Here is a 22,362-nt window from a genome sequence, read left to right on the forward strand (position 1 = left end):
CCTGGTGAGCTTGTGCACGAGGAGAAGGGCAATGCCTGAAACACCACACCCTCTAGTCTCCTTAGACCAAGCAAGCTGCAGAGCCCTGGGCTCACCCATAGGAGGGACCCCCAAACTGACCAAGGCTGAACCTCTCTCCAGCTGTGGCAAGTGGAGATGCACAAACGGAAAAATAAAGAAATGAAGTACTTCCCATACCAGCGCTGTGGAAGAATTCACATGGCCCAAGTCAGGGTAATTGCTTACTAACAAAGTTGCTTTAATTTGGAAAACGTTCAAGGAAATAAATTAATGAAACAGTCTGGTCATTTGGTGAATAGGTTCTACACATTCCACATATCAGAGGAGCATATACCAAGTCAGGAAGCAGAAACACAGGCACATATACAAAAGTAGAAAGAGGATTAAAAACCTTTTGTGTAGGGCTTCCCTGGTGGCGCAGTGGTTGGGAGTCCGCCTGCCGATGAAGGGGACACGGGTTCGTGCCCCGGTCCGGGAAGGTCCCACATGCCGCGGAGCGGCTGGGCCCGTGGGCCATGGCCGCTGGGCCTGCGCGTCCGGAGCCTGTGCTCCGCAGCGGGAGAGGCCACAGCGGTGAGAAGCCCGCGTACCGCAAAAAAAAAAAAAAAAAAAAAAAACTTTTGTGTGCCTTTTGGAATTTCACAAATTAGAAGCCTTTTAATAGTAAAAAATAGTACAAAACTCAATTGAACACTAGAATGTTTTTTCAAGGCCATGAAAAAAATGAATTCCAAGTCTATTTTATAACCCTAAAACAATATAGTATCCCTGGCTTTTGTTCTAACATTCATCAAGCTTGCATATGAGGTTTTAGACGGTGCACTGGGCCTAATTCTTGAGAACTTACTTCCTCTGAATGGACGGGGCCTGAATATAACATGACTTCCTGAGTGAAGGAGAGCAGCAGAGAGCTGGGTTCCCCGGCGCTTAGGGGCCTGCCCGCGCACATGAAGCCCTGCGCAGCTCCGGGGCCCGAGCCACTGCACTTGGGCTCCCGCTCTCCAGCTCCAGACTGCCCGTGGACAGAACTCCACTCTCTAAAGAAAGAAAAAATACTGTGTCAACTGCCAACAGCAAGATTCTAAAATACTTTGCTTCTCTTTGGAGAAATTCTTAGGAGCAAAAGACATCAGGGGAACCCTTCAGAACCCAACTGGCAATGTTCTAGACTCCCTGGACCCTGCTGTGGTGCCGCGGGGATTCTACGTCCAGAGCCACAGACAATGTCTGCCCACTCTGAGCAGCGGGGACCAGACACACAGGGCTGCCGCTCCCAGCTGTGGGCCCCCGGGGTCCCCCAGACCATCGCACTCCTCGTCTGGGCCTTATCCTCCCTTTCGGCCCGCTCAGACCACTGCCAGCTACACTTCGCAAACTCTCTGGCGCAGCCCTCAATACCGTCTGCGGTTTCCTCCTTGTCAGAGGCTCCCGTGGGCACGCACCCACCTTCCAAAGCCCCTGGTGGTGTTCAGGGACCTCTGGAGTCTGTTTCACAGGCGACAAGCCAGCTCTGGGCCCTGACGTTCATGTCCAGGGCAGCACAGAGGAAGGAACCTCGCCCTCCCCCAAGACCCGGGAAGCAGCCTGGTAACCGCCTCAGCCCCGAGGGGCACGGGCCTCGCCTCTCACCTGGCTTGTTTAGTCGACACACCTCTTCCCAGGTGTAGTCAGCCAGGTTCACAGGCTGCGTCACCCAGGGGTCTGTCACCAGCTTCTCCAAGGTGGTGCGCTGCTCGGGGACAGGCTGTAGCAGCCCAGACATGAGGTTCATGAGATCTGGGGACAGAAAGGCGTGTGGCCAGAAGACTGACGGAGGACCCAGGCTGGGGGCAGGTGGAACGCATTTCACAACTGCAGGTCCTGGGTCTGATGGGACAGGAGGTGGCTCTGGATCCCCACTTCTAACTAACACTCCGGGAGTTCTGGAATGTGGGGTCCCAGCTATGCTTCAGGAGGGGCTGTGGGAGATGTTTGTTGCCTCTGAAAGGAAAGCTTGGAGCTCGAGATCCCACCTTGCTCACCACACCAAGTGTGGCAGCTCCTAACCTGGGCCTGATCTGAGGGACTCTGGGGGTGCAGAGCTGTGGACACAGGGATCACGTGACAGGACGGAGGTGGGAGGTGGCCGGCAGCAGAGCCCCAGCTCAGTCCCCACAGGAAGGCAGCACGAGCTCTGAGAAGAGCCCCCAGCCTTGAGTCTGGATCTGGGTCCCATTTCCTTTTAGTGTCACCTCAGCCAGGGCCACTCCAAGCCTCACTGCCCAAGTGAGTATCCTGAGAGCCTAGTGAGAGAGCCTGCGGAGCAGCCCCCGTAGGCAGAGCTGCAAGAGCCGTGGTACCACGGAATCCAGAACGTTAGCAAAGCTCTACAAATCTTCTTCTAGGCTGCTCTGGACTGAACTGTGCACCCCCCTACCCAGATTCACAGTGTGATGATATTAGGAGGTGGGGCCTTTGGGAGGTGACGAGGGCTAGACGAGGTCATGAGGAGGGGCCCCCGCAACAGCATCAGTGCTCTTATCAGGAGAGACACGAGAGGGCCAGCTCTCTCCCTCTCTCTGCCACGTGGGGACACAGGAAAAGGCAGCCATCTGCAAGCCAGGAACAGGGCTCCCACCAGGAACCGCATCTGCCAGCACCTTGATCTCGGGCTCTCAGCCTCCAGACTGAGAAATAAATGTCTGCTTTAAGCCCCCAGTCTGCAGTGTCCTGTCATGGACGCCCGAGCGGGCTGAGACACAGGCTTCTAACCTAAGCAAAGAGCCCAAGGCCAGACTAGATTCATGAGGGCACTTAGCTCCTCACTGCCTGTAACGATGAATGATTACTCTGGCATCACAGAATGTCACTATGTCACTAATGTCTGAGAGACCTCAGAACCCGTGGTCCAGCTCCCAGGAGCACCTCCAGGTATGGGCCGTGAGGGTCCCACTCCAGGCATACCGCCCAGAGGTCCTCACTGCAGACGCAAACCGCCACTCATGGCCCTGGGGGAGCCAGCTCACGGGAGCTCGAGGTGGGACAGAAACCCCCAGGTTCCACATGAGCGGCCGGGGGGCCAAGTCCATCCTTTGCCCTCCCCGACAGGTGACCTTACAGTCACTGCCACAGCCACGCTCAGAGACGGCTAGTGTTTGCGCATCCTTCAGAAGAGGGCCCTATGGTCCAAAGGGAAACTCTCCTAAAAATAAAGTTGTGATGTTTGAAGGTCATATTCAAATCGTCCTTACGTTCAGATCAAAGTCCGAGAAGAAGAGATTAGAGAGAGAGCTGGGCTATCGGCACGGACCCGGGTGCGCTGCTCTCGCAGACGGGAAGCCTGTGCAACGCCGGCGCCCGTCCGCCCGCCACTGCGCGAGCTCACCTTCCGACACCAGGTACGGGGGGTTTATCGCAGCCTCCAAGGCCTCCTCCAGCTCGCAGAAGGGGTTCTCCTCGAAGATCAGCGTGTACAGTGCAACGCCCATCGACCACATCTCCAGCTCTGGCCCCTTGTAACTGCAGGAAGGAGACAAAGCACTCGGGGCGCTGGGCCAGCCCCGCACGTGAGCCTGGCACCCGCACAAGTCACCCGAGAGCGGCTTCCAGGGAGACGCGCCATACTCCTCAACCACGTCCTCAGCGCCGGCCCGTCCGCCCCCAGCCGGGTGCCGGCCACATGCTGCAGAGGGAGAGGAAAAGCAAAGCCCCACTCGGCAGCTGAGAGACAGTCAGGAGATGGCACGGGGGCAGAGCAGAGTGCCTCCCCGGGGGCTTCCTGGAGGAGGTGGAGAGAAGGCCCGGGAGCGCAGGCAGAGTTCCAGGCCCGCAGGAACTCGGCTCACTAGGGGCCCTGGGGAGCCACAGGCAGCTTCAGAAAGATGTGAAGGATGCTCAAGGCGAGACTGGCACGGGTGAGCATCCTTAAGGATGAGGTAAGGCAGCGGCGCAGGATAGATAGAGGAGAGTGAGAAGGGCATGGACAGAGGGAGTGCAGGCAGCCGGCCGGCTGGAGGAGCAGGCTTCAGGGAGGCAGCTCCCTCGGGTGCTCTTTGTTATTGCCTGTGGTTACAAACACCCTCATCCCAGCCACCATTTCCTGGGTACTTGTGAGATGCTGGTGCTCTGCAAGGCACGTACATGGTCTAACCCTCATCCTCACAGCAAACCAGCAAAATACATATCACCTTGGTTCCACGTAGAAGAGGTGAGGCTGCTGCTGGGCGGGCACGGGAGCCAGGCTGATGGCCCCCACGCACCAGCCCCCGTGCTGCCCACTGAGGTTGGTCCCTCGGGTCTGGAGCTCGGGCGGAGGGAGAGTCTGGCCCCAAGAGACTTGGGCAGCAGCGTCTTTGCAGCAGAACAGGAATGTAGACAAGGTGGCTGAGAGGAACTGGTGAGAAGAGGGCCCAGGACGGAGCCCTCTGCCTTCCAGGGAGCCACAGAGAGCCTGGGGACATCAGGAGTCGGGAAACCAGTGGGCAGTAGGGGCGGGGGGCTGGGCCCCAGGCGAGAAGAGGGGCCAGGAGGGGAGGGGCCACGAGGACAGACCTCAGGGAAGTGAGGGGATGAGACAATGCTACAGCCAGAAAATCAGATTTGGCAGTTTTTGTTTTGTGCCACTTATGTTTTGGAAAAAGAGATTTTAAGAATTTTGGAGGCTAAAGAGAAAAATCCAATAGACTAGGGGTCAGCAAACTTTTGCTACAAAGCGCCAAACAGTAAGTATTTCAGGCTGGGGCCACGTGGCCTCTGTCCACCAGGGCAGCACAGAAGCAGCCACAGACACTACGTGAGCCGACAGGACTGTAGTTATGAAAACAGGTGGGGGCCGGATCTGCCGCCCCTGGAGTAGAAGGACATGAAAACAAAAGCGAGGAAGCGGGGTCCCTGAGGACGGGATGTAGAACCGGGCAGTGAAGGACCCCGCGACGCTCTGGCGTCTGTCCCTCTAACCACAAGCCCTCCTGGAGAGACACGTCCTAACCACACTGCTCCAAAGTACGTGTAGGTGGTACAGGATAATACCTGTGGTCTGGATCTGACTGGATTTCATTTCATATGTGTACAGACACACTTCGTTTACATGTGGACAAGACAGAAATCCATGCATACGCAGGGGAAACACTGAGCACCGTTTCCATGCAAGCCCACGAGCACCTGAGCTACATCGGTGTCCCTTCCTCTCCCGAGTTCCCTGAGACCAGGCCCTGCCCAGGCCGGGCCCCTCCAGCTCACAGGCTTCTGGGGTGCAGAGATGTAAACGCGGCCTGCACCCCTGCTGCTCCTCTCAGCCAGCACAGGAAGCTTGGCGCGCCCCGAGCTGACGCATGCTGGGCCAGTCAGCGACAGCACCTCTGGCCAGGAGTGGACCCAGCTTCAGCCTGGACCCTCTGCATTAGTACTTTTTCTGTTGCTTGATTTCTTACATGGCCAGCCCAGCAATATATTATTGGACTAGATTACTAGTTCTGTCATCAAAATAAATAAACCAACTAAAAAAAAAAAATCCTCTTCATTAATTTGAAGAGTCCCAAGTTTTGGGACTCTTTTTATCTTTCTCTTAACTTTTTTTTCTTTTCTTTTTTTTTAAAATTAATTTATCTTTGGCTGCATTGGGTCTTCACTGTTGCACGCGGGCTTTCTCTAGTTGCATTGAGTTGGGGCTACTCTTCATTGGGGTGCATGGGCTTCTCATTGCGGTGGCTTCACTTTTGCGGAGCACGGGCTCCAGGCATGTAAGCTTCAGTAGTTGTGGCTCGTGGGCTCTAGAGCACAGGTTCAGTAGTTGTGGCGCACATGCTTAGTTGTTCCGTGGCATGTGGGATCTTCCCAGACCAGGGCTTGAACCCGTGTGTCCCCTGCATTGGCAGGCGTATTCCTAACCACTGCACCACCAGGGAAGCCCTCTCTTAACTTTTAATTATATGAAAACTCCAAACATAAAAGTTGAGGAAATAATATACTGAATCTCTGTCTCCACCCACCAGCTTCCCTGACCCACCTTACTTTTCCTGCCTGCCTGCCCACTTATTTCCCAAACATACTTTATCACTCAACACCCTCGTCAAAGAGGCACAAACTGAAACCATTTTTCCCCCTAAAACCCCACCAACCACAGGTCTGATGGTAGGTGTGACAACAGGCTGCAGCTCCCATGATACGTACGGGTTTCCCATGAGGACTTCGGGCGCGCAGTACTCAATTGTCCCACAGAAGGTATAGAACAGCTTGCCCCTCTCCAGGTAGGCAGCCGAGCCAAAGTCTATGAGCTTGATTGTAAAATCCTCAGCGATCACGATGTTCTCGTCCTTGATGTCCCGATGAATGATGCTCTTGGAGCGCAGGTATCCCACTGCTGACACCAGCTGAAATCAGGAGGCCACAGGGGACTTTTTAAAAGGCAATTCAGGTAGAACATGAATTTAAATTAAGGATTAAGAAGAAAAAAAGAAAAGAAAAAGAACAAAAGAGTTCTCTAACTCATCACAAACTGGTGACAGGAAAGACTCTGGAGGCTGCAGATCGCACACGGCTGAGCCGTGTGGAGGAAAAGCAGCTCCAGGCAGCATGCTCAGTGTGGCTGGCACACATCATGCCCACAAGGCAGCAACGCAGATCTAGGATTCTTTTCTTTAATTTCATTATTTATTACTATTATTATTTTGTGATAAGGACACCCCCTTGGCAGATTTTAAAGTAGACCATGCAGCATCGTTAGCTATAGGGACCATGCCGTACAGCAGACCTCTAGGACTTACTCATCCTGCAAAACTGAAACTTTGTATTCTTTCACTGACACCCCCATTCCTCCCTCCCCCAGATAAATATGTGAGTTTTAAGTTCTCTGTCTGTGTGCTACCAATGAAACCTCCTCAGCAGATACAGAACGACCATCTTGGGAGGAAAGACAGCCAGACCACGGCAGAAGCTACAAAGACACATGGTGGGCACCTTAATGAGTGTGGGCTGGTTGCATGGGAGGTGGCCCTACAGAAGGCCTGGCTCCACCACCTTTGGTTCACAGTGAGGGACAGTGTTCTGCCCAGAGTTCACATGGCAATTCGAGCAGAGTTGGGGACAGAAGCCAAGTCTCCAAACTCCTACTTCAAGGCTCTGGCAGCTCCTCAAAGATCAGCACTGAGTGTCAGCCATACATTCCCCAACATGTGTGGAAGTCTCAACCATGTGAATTTAAAGTAACTCCCCAGGAAATGGGCTTCATTCCAACAAGCCAAGCACATTAGTCTCCTCCGTGAAAGGGTAAACTTACTAGAATATACTGCTGTCTGCCTGCACTGCACATTTGGTGACAGAGATCAACAAAAGTAGCACCTCAGTTAAGTTTAAGTAAGATTAGTACAATTTCTGACCCCATTCATAATTTGGACACCAACTGTACCAATCAACATAGTGATTTCGGGACTTCCCTGGTGGTGCAATGGTTAAGAATCCGCCTGCCAATGCAGGGGACACGGGTTCGAGCCCTGGTCCGGGAAGATGCCACATGCCGCAGAGCAACTAAGCCCGTGCGCCACAACTACTCAGCCCACGTGCCATAACTCCTGAAGCCCACGCGCCTAGAGCCCATGCTCTGCAATGAGAAGCCACCGCAATGAGAAGTCCACGCACTGCAACAAAGAGCAGCCCCCGCTCGCCGCAACTAGAGGAAGCCTGCGCTCAGCAACGAAGACCCAACGCAGCCAAAAATTTTAAATAAATAAATAAATAAAAAACACAGTGATTTCATGGATGTAGTCAGTCGTTTACATCATTAGAGACAACTTTATATTTACAGATGAATATCTTGAGTCAGAAGCAATAGTTCATGGCAAACAAACTAAGCTGAATTAATTAACTTTAAATGAATGAATGTATATTTACATACACACGCATGCAAACACATACATACCTGCACATTTATATAAAGAAGCATGCATGTGCACGTGTACACACATACGCAAGTGTGCAGACATACACGTGCATGTCTATACTTATACATTCACATATATATATACACTTTTACATGTATATGTACATACATGCACACGTGCACATGTACATATCAGGTTCCAGTTGGGAAACAGAAAGCACACATTAATCTGAACATGGAAGGCTTCATCAAGGTTCATTAACTACAAAGGGGTAAAGAACCTGAATGGGAGTAGCTGCTCTTCCTGCAGGCCCCCCGCAACATCCCAGCTGCACAGGAGAGCAGTTCACCAAGCAGACCCACAGCTCTGGAGCTGAGAGGCAATACATTAATACCTGGCACTGCACATACACACGTTTACATGTAATAATATAGTTCTGTAGAGTTGTGAATCCATGTTTACATATAACAACACTTATGTATATAGATTTACTATAGATACTTCTTGCAAAAGTTAAAAAGTATTGAACACTAGAATTACCTGTATCAGTCGCCCCAAATTAACAACGGTTAGGTAGCAGCTATTGATAAGTGACTCCTAATGTTATGTCATACTGACACTCTGTTTGCCATGAAGATTTCAGAAACAAATCTTTGCCATGAAGTAAAGTAGATGCGTAAATAACCTTCCAAAGTAGCAAGGGGGGAGAGGTGACATTCGGGCAGAACGATGATGACCGAAACTTACAAGTAGGTGCCTCAGAAATTTAATTTCACAAATCCAATAACTTCTGGGGGCTTATAGCTTTGAGGAAGAAATGTCAATTCATGGAAGCTGTCATTAGAAATCAAGTCAGCTCCAGGAAACGAAGAGCAAATCTGTGAATTGGTCACAGCCCCGTCCCAGGTATCTCTCCATCTTTTCCAGGGAGCTAGGAATCGTCTGGAATGGAACTACCACGATATTAAAACTAAAACAAGTCTCCCCCTCCCCGCGCTGCCACCCAACTTCTCTCTGTCATAGGACACCTTTCCACTTCCCTGGTCACGCTTCCGTTCCAAAAACTAACGAGTGGACTAACATCAGGACACAGACAGACACAAGGAGATCAAGACAAATACTCACTGTAAAGTGAGATTGCCAGAACCGCAACCTCTGTGGACTAATTAACTGGACAGCTACGTTTACTAAGCACTTCCTGTGTGCAGGACTCGTGTGTGTGTGCTGCACAAGGGCCTTAGAGGCACTCTGATTTAATCCCAACAGCCTCATGGTGCTGGCACTAGAATGATCTCTACGTACAAATGAGCAATGATTTCCCATTGGTGAACGAGGATTCAGATCAAGTGCACAATCTCAAAACCCAGTCTGGTAGCTCTGCTGGTCCATTTTTGAGATTGCTTCGGATATTGTAGGGATATAAGTAAACCTGAATCATCAACCCACGTCTGCCGTCATTCCATGATAGTACCTGGCCTCATTCTTCCTTCCCCACCTTACTCTCTCTGCTTCATCCATAGAATTCTCTTCTCAAAATACATATCCTACTCAATAAAATCCGAAAACCGAAGGCCAGATCCAGCTCACAGAGAGAACGGAGTGTGTATCACTGACCCTGCAGCCCTGGGCCCAGGCAGCCAAGCCCACACTCGCCCCGGGCGGCTCTGGCCCGCTCTCACCTGTCGGAAGATGTAGCTCGCCAGGGGCTCATCGAGGCTGGGATGGCGGTCGATGAATGCAAAGAGGTCCAGGCCGGAGCCGTGCTTCTCCATCACCAGCTGAAAGAACCCTTGGTTTTCAAATACATCCAGCACCTGGAGAGACACAAGCTGGGTGTGGCCCTGCCGGGGAACCTTCAAGACAACGAACTCGAGAACGGGTGTGACAACAGCTCTCTACCTTGACGATGTTGGCGTGCTCCACCCGGGACAGGATGGCAATCTCTAAAGTGACTCTCCCAAGTTTGGGATCCTCAATCCAACAATCCTCCAAAACCTTCTCCTTCTGAATAAACTTCACCACCACCTGCGAGGAAAGCAGAGAGGAGGTGACTGCAGCCATCCCCGCCAGGCCTCCAGCAGCCCGTCGAGCCTGCTGCTCTACCTTCACCCTATCCCCACCCCGACCCCCGCTGAGCCCCAGGGACGTGAAAGAAGAAACCGAACAACAACCCTCCGGCGCGAGCAGACAGAGAAGCAAGTCAGTAGCCGTCCGGAAGTGCCGACTGGACCAGCCCGACCTAGAAAGTGGGCGGACGGGGGTGACGGTGGAGCCACAGGCGGAGCTGCGGAAAGACAGGTGCTCCCCAGAGCACCGCATGCCACCCCAATTTCTCAACCGAGTATTGGATGTCCTGGCTGAGAAAATGAAACAAGAGGCCTGAGAACTAGAAAAAATGAACAAAAACTGTCATTCATGTTTATCCTGAGAACTAATAAGAGAGTTCAGCAAGACAGATGGACACAAGATAAATACAGAAAAAATGGTGTTAGTCAACTAATGATAGTCAATTGGAGTGTGGAATAGAAGAAAAAGACACCGTTAGTAAAGAAAACCAACACTCTAGGTCAATGAATGACATCCCTGCCCCTCAATAAAACACCTGCTCCTAGGTGGGTGCTGGGCATGTGGTGAGCAGTGGCCGCGGGCCGGGCCTGCTCTGCACTTCAATAGGAGACCCCAAACCAGACGACAGAGAGCCCCGCCCTCACGGAGATCAGCATCTGCCGGGAAGCAGACGATACACAAGATGCGCCACGGGTCAGGAAAAGCGAGGGCAGCTGAACCGGGAAGTGCCGGGTGGGGGGGCCGGGGTGGGCTTCCTGAGGCAGCGGCTTCTGAGAGGGGCAGGGGAAGGCACTGCAGGCAGAGTGAAGATGGGGGAAGATTCTGCGCGTGGTGAGCAGGCGGCACGAGGGGCAGTGACGGCACACAAGGCAGAAGCAGGGAGACCACTTAGGAGCTTCTGCAATATCCAATCACCCCACAATAATCTGAAGAACAAAGGTGGTGGCTTGGGTGCCAGCATGTGCGTGGTGACAAGTGGACAAACTCTGAAGATGCTTCGAGGGGAGGGTCACCACGATTTAACAGGTCAGATGAGAGACGCAAGGGAAAGCAAGAAGATGAGGGTGGAAGCAAGGCTGACGGCCCGAGGATCCAGGTTACTGGGCACGGGAAGGATGATGGAGTCAGGCGGGGCCGGAGCGGTGCAGACGGCAGAGCTCGAGTTCGCGTGTTTGCAGGGAGCTGCCTGCTGCCCGTCCAGCTGCAGGTTCAGGGAGACAAGAAGGAAGGCGGCCTCCAGGGCCTCCACACACACTTAACATGAGCTTCAGGGGGAAGAATAACGGAACAAGAGAAGAGAATCCTCTTATGGTAAAGAAAGCTCTAAACATCTAGATTGAAGTCTTACCAAGTGTCAAGCAAGAATAAGGAACACACACACACACACACACACACACAATACACACACAATACACACACATATACACACACATACACACACATACACACACACACACACACACACACACAGAAATATGTCCTGGTGAACTTTCTGAATTCTGAAGATTAAAAAAAAAACAAAAACAGAAAGGATAAAAATCAAGTTGCTGGCAGCAAAATTCACTTCAAAGTAATGGTAGATGACAATAGACACCATTGTGTGTCTAAAACATTCTGAGAGGAAAAAGGCACATCTCCACTAAAATATGAGGGAAAAAACACACCCTAATACATGTAAGGATTCCGAGTGGAACAGCCATACATCCTTCCTAGAAAAATTAGTAACAAATATATTCCAGCAAATGAAACATGAACACAGGAAAGAGAAGAAACTGGATATAAAAACACTGGAGGTTTAACAAAAGCAGGACAAGACTTGTACACTGGAAACTATAAAACATTGTTGAGAAGTGAACACAACATTGTTAATCAACTACACTCCAATATAAAATAAAACTCTTTTTTAAATAAAGTAAATGAAATAAAATTTTAAAAACATTGTTGAAAGAAATTAAAGATCTGAATAAATGGACAGACATCCCATGTCTGTGGATCAGAAGAATTGATATTGTTAAGATGGAAACACCCTGCAAATCGATCTGCACTCTGTCCTGAGAACTGGACCCAAACCCTTCAAAGTATACTTTCTGATTGGCTGCTTTTACTTAATAATGTGTTGGCCTAATAACATTTAAATTGACATCCCTGTTTTCTGAAAGGCAAAATTACCCATGTGGCTTCGTTTTAAACCAAGAGAAGAACTCTGGGGCTCCTTTCTTCTTCCTTAGGTATAAAGGTCTAAAGAAACCCGCAGAGCCTTTCGGATTCCTGATCCAAACCGAGAGTGAGAAGATCTGCCCCAAATAAATTAAAGATGACAACAGAAACTGAAGAACGAGACTGCTTAGAAACACATGACACCCAGAGCAGCACGTGTTTAAACCTCTAGAAGGTGGCCGGGTGCACTCAGACAACTCAACGCTGCACAAGCTTTTATTATTAAGTAACAGCTTAAAAAACACACATTCAAGCTAATAAGCTAGAAAAATAGCAAAATTAACTCGTAGAAAGTACAAGAAAAGAAATTTAAAGAAAACAAAGCAAATATTTGATTAGAAAATAGGCAATTCTTTGGCAAGTCTAGCAAAGAGAAGACAGTGAAGACAAGGACAGCCAAGAGGATGAGACTCGCCACAGAAACCCCTGCAGACGTGACGTCACAAGTGCTGGTGACCACCGGTGTCCCCAGCTCTGCAGGCCCCACAGAACTGGCAGAGAAAAAAGAAAAAACACTTACGTATGAATGTAAGTGAAAAAATCCCAAATAAAAATATTAGCAAGCCAAATTCAGCAACGCATTAAAAGAATGTTATAACACAATTGAGGAGTGAGTCTACGAATGGAAGTTGAGTGTTGTTATTTATATATTAATAAAGGAAACAAAGATACAATCATCGCAACAGATGCTGAAAAGACATTTGATAGAACTCAACGCTCATTCTTTAAAAAAAAAATTTAGTGAACTGAAAATAAAATGAAGTATTCTCAAACAAAAGGTATCCGTCAAACAATAAAAGGAGCCATTGGAATTGACAGAGGACCACCCCGAGGTCGGGAAGTGTACCTGTTACTCCAACGGCTCTGCGGCTCCTAGCCAAGGTGACAGCAGGAAGGAAAAGAGGCGATGAGATGTAAGTAATAGAGAAAGAGACAGGACTGCCACTGCTGGCAGAGGAAGAAAATCCAAAGGATCCACTGAAAGATCACTAAAACCAACAAGACTTTGATACAGATCCTGGAGGTACCAATCCAAGCACGGAGCTTTGGTAAATTCCAGAAGTGACTAGAAGCCGCCGTGGTGAAGGGGTCCCACGCTGGCCCTCCCAGGAATCGGCAGGCCGGGCCCGGGGATACCTGGGCAGTCTGCGGGGTTCGCCGGGACAGGCAGTACGGCGACCATGCCAGCTCCCCCGAATCACGAAACGCCCAGGCAACTACAAATCTAATCACAACGGGACTTGGGAGGGAGGGGCGGTGGCTCTAAGGCACATTACAGGATGAGGTGTGCGGCCGGGCAGCCGGCCCCTCAGCACGCAGACCCCAGCCCTGCAGGAGCCCAGTACCTCCTTATTGGCTTCCTGGTCCACCGCCGTCCACACGAAGCCAAAGGCCCCTCTGCCGATGGGGCTGAGCGTGCTGTACTTGCGGGAGTACGCGCCCTCGCAGGCCGCCAGCCCCTCCAGCTCCGCAGCCTCGGGGGGCTCCTCGATCCAGGGTTTGCTTGCGAGCACCTGCAAACGCAAAGGCACGTCCGGGGGACCACAAGCAACGCACTGAAGGAGCCGGGCAGCGGCAGGCCGAGCGGCGACAGCGGCACCCACGCCCTGTGCTGCCCCTCCCCGCTCTTCCCAGGCCCACGGGGTCCCCGGCCCGAGACCCGCTCTCCACGGGGTATGCCAGGGGCCTCAACATGTCTGTCCAGACTGGCACACACCTGGACCCCACTGTGCACACGGAGACACACAGATTTGAAATCCCACATGTGGCTTGATACACAGAATGTCAGAAGACAGACCCTACACAGACCCTCTTCCCATCCCAGAGGACAGAGAGAGAGAGAGAGAGAGAGAGAGAGAGATGCTGATTGGGAGAGGCGGGCGGAAGGCAGGAGCTGACTTCAGTCACCAACCTCCCCCAGGCTGGCTCCAGACAGCTCGCAGGTGGAGTGGGCGGAGCCAGGCAGGAGCAGGCGGGTCTGCAGGGCCGAGTCCAGGTGGCCGTGCAGGAGGTCCTTCACCAGCCAGCAGCAGAACAGGGTGGATGAGCCCTGGAGCTCCACCCGCTTCACTTCAAACTGCACACCTGAGGACGGAAGGGGAGACCAAACACCCCCGCTGCTGTCACCACAGCAGTGTCAAGACCCCCAGAACGAGATAAAGCCACCAGACAGCGCCTGGGGCAGGGGCGGAGGGCACCGAGCCCGGAGAAGGGCAAAGCTGAGGCTGGCGGCCGCATCACCTCCCGCCGGCGCGGTGTCAGCAGCCCAGCATGTCTTCGGGGGCAGCCGGAGGCCAGGGGACTCAGGAGAGACCCGCCACCAGCCACCGATTCGGACGAGCCTGGAAAACCTGCCCCCAACACCCTCCACAGGAGTCTGGCTCGGGAGCCACACGTACACACACGTGCCACCTAACTGTACACGTCACCGTGCACACTGCCGTGGCACATGTGTGCGTGGACACAGCCTCCTGGGAACACAGCAAATCTAAGGTAGCTATCGGGGAGGTTTACAGGGGATTTTATTTTCTTCTTTTTGTTTATATTTTCTAATATTTCTGCAAATAACACATATTACTTATGTAACTCTTTTAAGTTTGGGAAAAACCCTGGTAACCAACACTACGAAATCAGCAACGAGGAAACAACTGGCTGAAATACGGCAAATTAGGAAATTAGGAAAAGAAAAAGGGACAAGTGAAGGGGTCTGACGGCCACACCCCCAGAATGGAGATTCTGAGGCCAGAGCAGCCTGAACCCCGACAGCACACGGAAAACCACCACCAGCCCCTCAGCCACACCTGCCTCCTGGTGTGGCAGCCGGAAGCCCACCCCCTGCTGCACCGCACGGAGGGCCTGGGCCCCCGGGCTGCCCCCTCCCCGGCACACGCACCTGTAATCCTCACTTTGAAGAGGTAAACTCTAACCTCGGTTCTATATTTAATGTAACACCTCATTCCTGCCAAAACGATTCCGGGGATGAAGCCCCATCAGAGGCCAGGATCAGGAAGCCCCCCTGACCCCGCTGCGCCACGCTCTTGGGGCAGCAGGGCAACGGGGGACCGGGCCCTCCCTGCCCCCCACCCGCACGTACTCAGCTGTGAGCCGTCTCGGTGGTAACAGCTCCCTGCGTAGGCACCCTCCTGGATCTCGTGCTGCAGGTCGGCGGCCCCAAGCGGCGCAGAGCCGTCTGCTCTCACAGGCGTGGAGGTGACCTGGAGGCTCAGCCTGGGTGCCTCTAACAGGGACGCATCCATGGGGCCGGCTCCCGACACAGGAGGGACGCGGTCCAGGCTCTCTCGGCCACCCAGGTCATAGTGTTCGGAGGACACCAAGCCAGTCTGCGATGGTTCTGTTCCATCCAGCCCCAGACAGCTCTCGCAGAACCGCCGGCCTTCACCCAGATTGAAGTTGGTGCCGGTCAGCAGTAACAGCTCCCGGCCGTCCAGGACTTCTGACCTCTGCCTGCGTAAACCGCTCACGTCCACATCAGAGACCCCCAGCGAACGGGACCGGGTCCCCCCGAGTTCAGACGTAGCGCAGGAACAGTTCGAAGAAGTTCGGTCTGTCCATTCGCTGAAAACGAGTTCCTTGAGGTTCCAGGAAAACGAATTCTCGCCAGCCTCCCGGGCCTCCACGGTACCGGGCAGGTCAGTGGCAAGGGTGTAGCGGGCCGAGGAGCTGCCTGAGCGGCCGCCGTGCGGGTCTGTGCCTCCCAGGTCACACAAGGACGCAGGGGCGGAGGGCGGGGGCTGCTCTGCGGGGACCAGCTCGGCGCAGGAGACACCCCAAGGCCCCGCAAAGCTCGGTGCAGGCAGCTGCTCCTTAATCAAGCACGTCCCCAGCCACGGCTCATCCAAAGAAAGCGTCGAGAGCAAGGGCTGCACCGTCCCCACGGGGCTGGGGGCCGAGCCCGGGCTTCCCCGCTGAGTGCTCCACTCTGCCTCGAATCCAGGGCCGCGCACCGGGAGGCCCTGCCCTGCCAGCTGACCCGCAGCGTGCGGCCTGGCCTTGGTGGCATCAGCCCCGTGGTTTGAATCGCTGGTACCACTCGAGCCCCTCCGTCCCAGCTGTGTCTCCTGATATAGGCCACCCCTTCCAGCACCACTGGTCCCATCTGTACTTGGCACTGGTGTTTCAGCATCTTCATGGGAAGCACATGGTTTTGTGTCCACTGGGTCAGACCTGTTTCCTCCCAGAAGGTCCTGCCTGAGGCTCTCTGCTGTTGCCAGCCGCTCTTTCTCTAAGGCAGTGCTCTGGTGGTCCTCTGGCGACAACCGACGGCCAGGGGCTGACGGGCATCCCCCCGGCATGTCTCGCCGGCCCTCGGGCAGTGACTGTTCCTGGGCTGGTGGCCTTCCCTCCGGGATATTTTGCTGGTCCTGGGGTGACGGCTGTTGGCCATGGGCTGGTGGGCTTCCTTCTGGGGTGCTGTCCACCCTGTGGATTGTTATACGGATGACATAGTCACTGAGGAGCCACAGAAGAGTCAATAAAAGAGATCACAGGGGCTCCCCCTTGATTAGAGACCCGCACCATGCATTTAACGCCATAAACTTATGACAGAAAAAAAAGACTTTTATAACTAAATTTAAAAATGAAGAACCAACTCACATATTCTCCAGATAAATCCACACTTAGCAATGATTTATCCAAGAATGCCACTGAGTGCCTAGGACCCTCTGCTCAAGGCTGTGGTCAGCAATCTCACTTTGCGGTGAGTGGGACCCCGACAGCCGTGCAGCCAGCCTCTTCCTGCCCGCAAGGTGGAGGTGTGGGAAGAAAGGAGAGGCATTGGACACTGCACGCGGTAAACCACAATGGCTACAAACACCATCGGATCTCACAGCTCAGAGAGGGCAGGGCACGAGGGGCAGGAGGCTGGAAGAGCCGTGCCCCCAGGGTCCTGAGAGCTGGAGCACAAAGCCCCCAGCGCACTCAGCACAGGCGGACCACTGAGGAAGAGGCCGCCACGGCCCACCTGGCAATCTGCATCCAGACTCCCCTCTGCCGGCCCCGCCGCCAGCACCCACTCAGCCGGCGGTGCTGAGCGCCGGCCCCGTGTCAGCCCAAGGTCGGCTGCAGGCACCAAGGCCAACAGAAAGTGGCAGTGCCGGCCTGGCTGGGGAGGCGTGCGGTGATCTGTAAATGTTACACCAGGGGCTCATAAAGAGGCGGGGAGAGGAAAGACGTCACTTAAGGATGGGCCCCACAGAGGAGGCCGCTGTGAGTGGAGTTCTCAGGGACAGCTGAGGGGGCGAGGGCCTGCAGAGACCAGGCAAGAATGACCCGTCGCCGCTACGCCACCTCTATCTACCACCACCATCTACCTGGGCCAAGAGGCCAGCCCTGGACCCGTCTCCGGGGAGCCACACGGCCTCTGTGGTGTCAGCAGGTGAGGCGACGAGTGAAGGAAGAAGACGGTAACTGGCCCATGAAGGACGCATCAAACACTTAGAACTGCGAGACCAGAAACGTCCAGCGAAGAGGAAATGCAGGAATGGCCCATCTAGTTGAAGCTCCTCGTTGCCCACCCACGTCCCAGAAAATCAAGCCCACGCACCGCACTGAGGTTCGCTCAGCACGTGAGCCATCGCTAAGACACACCTGCCCCGACGTGGGCCAGGCACCTGGCGCCCACACCAGCGGGTGCCCCTGAGCCCAGGCCCCACCATGCGCCCCCAGGCAGCACAGAATCCTCCCTCCTCACCGTGTGTGTGTGTGTGTGTGTGTGTGTGTGTGTGTGCGCGTGCGCACACGCACACACACAGCAAGGAGAGCCCGCAGTCACGCTGCTCCAGCCACCAAAAGTTAAATAGGAAAAGGCCAGGAAGTTGAAGCAGATGACAGGAGCCGTGTTCACAAACCATGGTGCCACCTGTGAGGTGGCGGTTCTGAGGCAGCGCTGCAGAGAAAGGTCTCCGAGACACACACACTGCGTGTCCAGGCACGTGCACACATTTAGGACAACGTGTGCATGGCAGCCTGCCTGTGCCTGTGTAACACACACTTCCATCTAAGCACATGGGGAAAGGGGTCCTGCAAGGTCACTGACGGCAGAGGTTCTCTCTGGGGACAGAGTCACGGGGACTTTTACTCTTCACCATTATTCTTCTGTACTTAGAAAAACATACACATTCACGTAGTACGTATTTAAAACATAATTTCAAGACTAGAAAACAGCGTGTATGTGTGAGTGAATAAATCTCACACAATGGTGAACAAAAGATGCCGGAGATAAGGGAGTGCATTCGGTGAAGTTCAAGAACAGGCACCTCCGACCTGCGTCCTGACCCCAGGGCAGTGAGGGACACCGAGTGGCGTGGGAGCAGGGCCTCCCAGGGTGAGAGGAGAAGGTCCAGAGAGGCTGGCGCATGACTGTATGCTACGCTTCAAAGAGACTGTTTTAAAAAGAGAAACTTACTGAAAACAAACCAAAATGCTATGCACAACAGGACTGTGGTAACTGAGCAAGTGGATGTTCTATTTCTACTTTCCTAAATTTTCCACATTGTACCTCGTCTCCTCTAAATAGAATAACTTTGTTATTTAAAAATGCATAGCAAACAGATTCAAATTATTTACAGAATGAGAAAATTACGCTGGAATCAGCTCCCCGGAACCTCCCTGAACGCCTTCTTATCCATAAACTGGGGCCCGTCTCACGGAGCCTGCAGGGACCTGGCCGGGTGACACAGAAGCACTGCCATCGCGAGGGGCAGCAGCAGGTGTCACCTCCAACATTCCCAAGGACTGAACACTTCCCCAGGGTGCCTCCCCCCTGCCCCTCGCGCACCCGCCCCTCCCCCAGAGGACTTACCCCAGAGTGGGCAGCGCCGGGAGGGAGAAGGCGAGGTGGCCCCTGGCGTCCACTGGAACCTGGGCCCTGGGCGAGGCAGCCTGGCTCTCCGCTGGCTTTGGGGTCTCAGTGTTCACCCTTAGATCTGGCAGCAACAGCAAAAAAAAAAAAAAAAAAAGAGTGTTTTCCATTCGCTGGCTCGTCCTGCTGAAATCCACCTCCTCGGCCCGTGTGACTCGTGAGCAGGGGGCAAGGGGGCCTAACCTGACCTCAGACACACCGCCAGCCCCACGTCCACAGCAGGTCTCGGATCTGACCGCCCCTCACTGCCCCACGGGCACCAGATCCAGGCCCACAGCCTCCCTGGGCTCTCCCTGCTCCGCCCTGGGCCCCGCACCTACGGGCCCCGCACCTACCGACCCCGGAGTCGAACCTGCCCCTCATCTGCCGACAGCCCCCGAGGGCTCCGCTCTGACGCCGGGTAAAAACCAAAGGCCTGGCAGCCGGGCCCTGCTTCCCTCCCCAGGGCCTTGGGGCCTGGCCCTCTGGCCACCTACCTCACCACGCCCGGCGCTGCTGACTTTCCCAGAAGGCTGCCCCTGCCTCATTCCGGCTCACAGACCCCAAGACGGCACACCCTCCCCTGCTGTGCCCTTCCTTTGAGCGCTGGTCACCTCCTACGGCTCGTGTGCCACCTGCCTCCGCCTGCCTGCCTACACCAGGGCCCGGGACATCACAGGTTACTGGGGTCAGAGGAGCAAGACTGTCCTTGCCACACAGCAGCCTGCATGGGGGAGGCTCTTAGAAAGTTTAGTCCCGGCCCCTGGCTGACAGGCACAGGCGGGCTGGCACCATAAACAAGAGCACGCGTCCCCACGCACCCAGAAACACGCCCACACACACACACACACACACACACACACCCCAGGAAGAATTTGGAAATCTGGAAAAAGAGGAAAGGGAATGCATCAGCGATACAGAAAAAAACTTGAAAAAAAGGAGTCTTTGCAGACACAAAAACCCGGATACAATGAAGGAAACCCCATGTTAAGAAAAGTGGTCACAGACTTCCCTGGCGGCACGGTGGTTAAGAATCTGCCTGCCAGTGCAGGTTCGATCTCTGGCCCGGGAAGATCCCACATGCCGTGGAGCCACTAAGCCCATGTGCCACAACTCCTGAGCCTGCGCTCTAGAGCCCGTGAGCCACAACTACTGAAGCCCGCACGCCTAGAGCCCGTGCTCCGCAACAAGAGAAGCCACCGCAACGAGAAGCCCGCACACCACAACGAAGAGTAGCCCCCGCCCGCCGCAACTAGAGAAAGCCCGCGCGCAGCAACGAAGACCCAACACAGTCAAAAATAAATAAATAAACAGATAAAAGAAAAGTGGTTGAAGAGAGTCAGTAGCCTAACAAAGCATCTTTTAAAACCTGGACACCGCCTGACAATAAAGGTCCACGTCCCAGTTGGATGCCACGCAGCCGCGTCCCCCTCGGTGGCCACATGAAACCCACTCACACGTCTACTCAAACACCACGTCCTCCCACGGACGCACCCGCATGTGACAACACCCCACGGGTGCGGAGCTGGGACGGCCCCCGAGGCAGCGCCGGGGCAGCTCCTCCTTGAACCTGCTTGGGGAAGGCGGGCGCCCCGGAGGCTGCTGGTCCCCTGCTTCCCGGAGCTCCAAAGCCAGAGCGGGAGCCACGCGCCGCCCTCTCACACGCGGCGCCTGCAACATCACGTGGTGGGGCTCAGGCCACTTGTTGGAATCATATTAAATGTTGAAAGTACTAGAAATACACAAATCCCGCCAGGACTGTTTACTCAGGGATTCATCTGATATGCTGCATCAATCCAGTCTTCAGCCACTTACGTAAAGCTATATCACTCACACAAGACCGCCAACTAGTGGCCGGTGTTGCGGACACAGGCATGCAGTGACTCACCTGGGGACCTCTCGCGCTAACACATCTGTGAGACCCGCACACAAGTGTCCCATCCCCTGGGAACACGGAAGGCCCACAAGAGACAGAGAGAAACATCAAACCCACACAAACAGGGTCCCCATGACGGCCATCCCATCACCCATGGAGGCCAGGGGCGGGGACTGGGCGGCCACAGGTGCACCTGGGAGGCGGCGGCAAGCTCTCACCCTCGGCTGTGTGCTGGGCATCCCTAGTGGTCTCCCCAGGCCCACTGTGGCTGCCAGCGTCCAGGCAGTTGGCCACGTCTGGCAGCAGAAAGGAACTGTCACAGGCAAGGTCCATGTAGTGGTAGAAACCAGGAATCAGGAAAGTGATGTTCTAGAAAACAAAAGGACATTTCAGAACCTGGTGAGAATCCTCACTGACCCACTGAACCATCCCTCCATCCCGTCTGGGCAGAGAATGAAGACAACGCCAGCAAGTCTCTGGACAAGGTTAGGAAAGACCCTGGTCAAACTCCTTCTGGCAGACCCGAAGCCCTGGACGCTCAACATGGAAATCAAAACTTGCTTCCCTTTCTCTTAGTACGCCCTGACGAGACTGCGTCCACACACTCCCTGGAAGGACCTGGCGCCCCCAATGTTCCTGTGGGGAGCCCATGTCCAAGAGTTACTCTAACTGCGTTTTCATTAACTTCAATTGAGCTAAGTTTGACTTAATTTAACTAAAATTTATTTTACTTGTTTCTTAGTATTTCTATTAAAGAACAGAAAGGGACCTGTTTTGGGAGCCTCAAAAGAAGTTAAAGCTCTGGCTGGCTGGACGGGGTGCAGGGTTGGCTCCAGAAAGAGTGACAAGAGGGGACGGCTGCCTGTGGGGAACAAGGTGCTCGGTGGAAGGCTGTGGGGAACGCCAGGCCTGCACCCACTTCTAGGAGCCAGTCCAGCCAGGTGCAGGGCCTGTGGCCAGGGGCGGGGGTGTCATTCAGGTGTCAAGAGCAACACATCACACAGCAGCCTCTCCTTCCTGCATGAACCACTCCCCCCCAGTCGAGTGGGGGCCCGTGCCCCCTCCTCAGAAGCCCTGGAGGACTGCTGAGACCACCCAAGGAAAGCCACTCCGAGGAAGCCTGAGATGCTCGCCTGCCCTCTGAGCCCAGCCCAATCCAAGGAAGAAGGTTCTAGAAACACCTTCCTGCCACGCTGACTCACAACGGACCCCAGGATGGTCAGAGGAGGTGTGGACAAGCCCCGGCCCGTGGGTGTGGAGCAAATCCGCACAGCTGTGACATACCCTCATCCAATAACTCAGACCCGATCTTGCTTGGGACAGGCTTTGGGGTGAGAGAGCCCCTTCCCTCTCCTGGGGGGGCACATGGCACCCAAAGGCTTTGGGGGTAGCCCAGGCGGGGTCATCAAGTATTCCCTGTGGGGTCCAGATAAATGGGCGCAGGCGGGGGAACAGGGCCGTGAGCAGAG

The 22,362-nt window shown here is 54.1% G+C and overlaps 1 protein-coding gene across 10 annotated transcripts in view; it reads right to left on the bottom strand.

The window, feature by feature from the left end:
* Positions 1–235: 235 nt before the first annotated feature.
* Positions 236–22,362, bottom strand: part of PASK (PAS domain containing serine/threonine kinase) — a 40,561-nt gene continuing 18,434 nt past the window's right edge. For 5 of the 10 annotated variants that reach the window (XM_049712561.1, XM_049712562.1, XM_033423723.2 and 2 more), the window contains exons 8-18: positions 21,112–21,262; positions 18,979–19,102; positions 15,253–16,598; positions 14,071–14,243; positions 13,505–13,672; positions 9,774–9,899; positions 9,554–9,688; positions 6,169–6,368; positions 3,386–3,519; positions 1,651–1,887; positions 236–1,058 (exon numbers count right to left, since the gene is read on the bottom strand). In XM_049712561.1, coding sequence (XP_049568518.1) covers positions 949–1,058; positions 1,651–1,887; positions 3,386–3,519; positions 6,169–6,368; positions 9,554–9,688; positions 9,774–9,899; positions 13,505–13,672; positions 14,071–14,243; positions 15,253–16,598; positions 18,979–19,102; positions 21,112–21,262 — 2,904 coding nt within the window. In that variant the 3' untranslated portion in view covers positions 236–948. Of the gene's footprint in view, positions 1,059–1,650; positions 1,888–3,385; positions 3,520–6,168; positions 6,369–8,621; positions 8,828–9,553; positions 9,689–9,773; positions 9,900–13,504; positions 13,673–14,070; positions 14,244–15,252; positions 16,599–18,978; positions 19,103–21,111; positions 21,263–22,362 lie in introns of those variants that run through there. The other 5 variants (XM_049712563.1, XM_033423731.2, XR_004482143.2 and 2 more) reach the window with 5 other exon arrangements.

Source organism: Orcinus orca, chromosome 7 (assembly GCF_937001465.1).
Source record: "Orcinus orca chromosome 7, mOrcOrc1.1, whole genome shotgun sequence".
In the NCBI taxonomy this organism is placed as follows: domain Eukaryota; kingdom Metazoa; phylum Chordata; class Mammalia; order Artiodactyla; family Delphinidae; genus Orcinus; species Orcinus orca.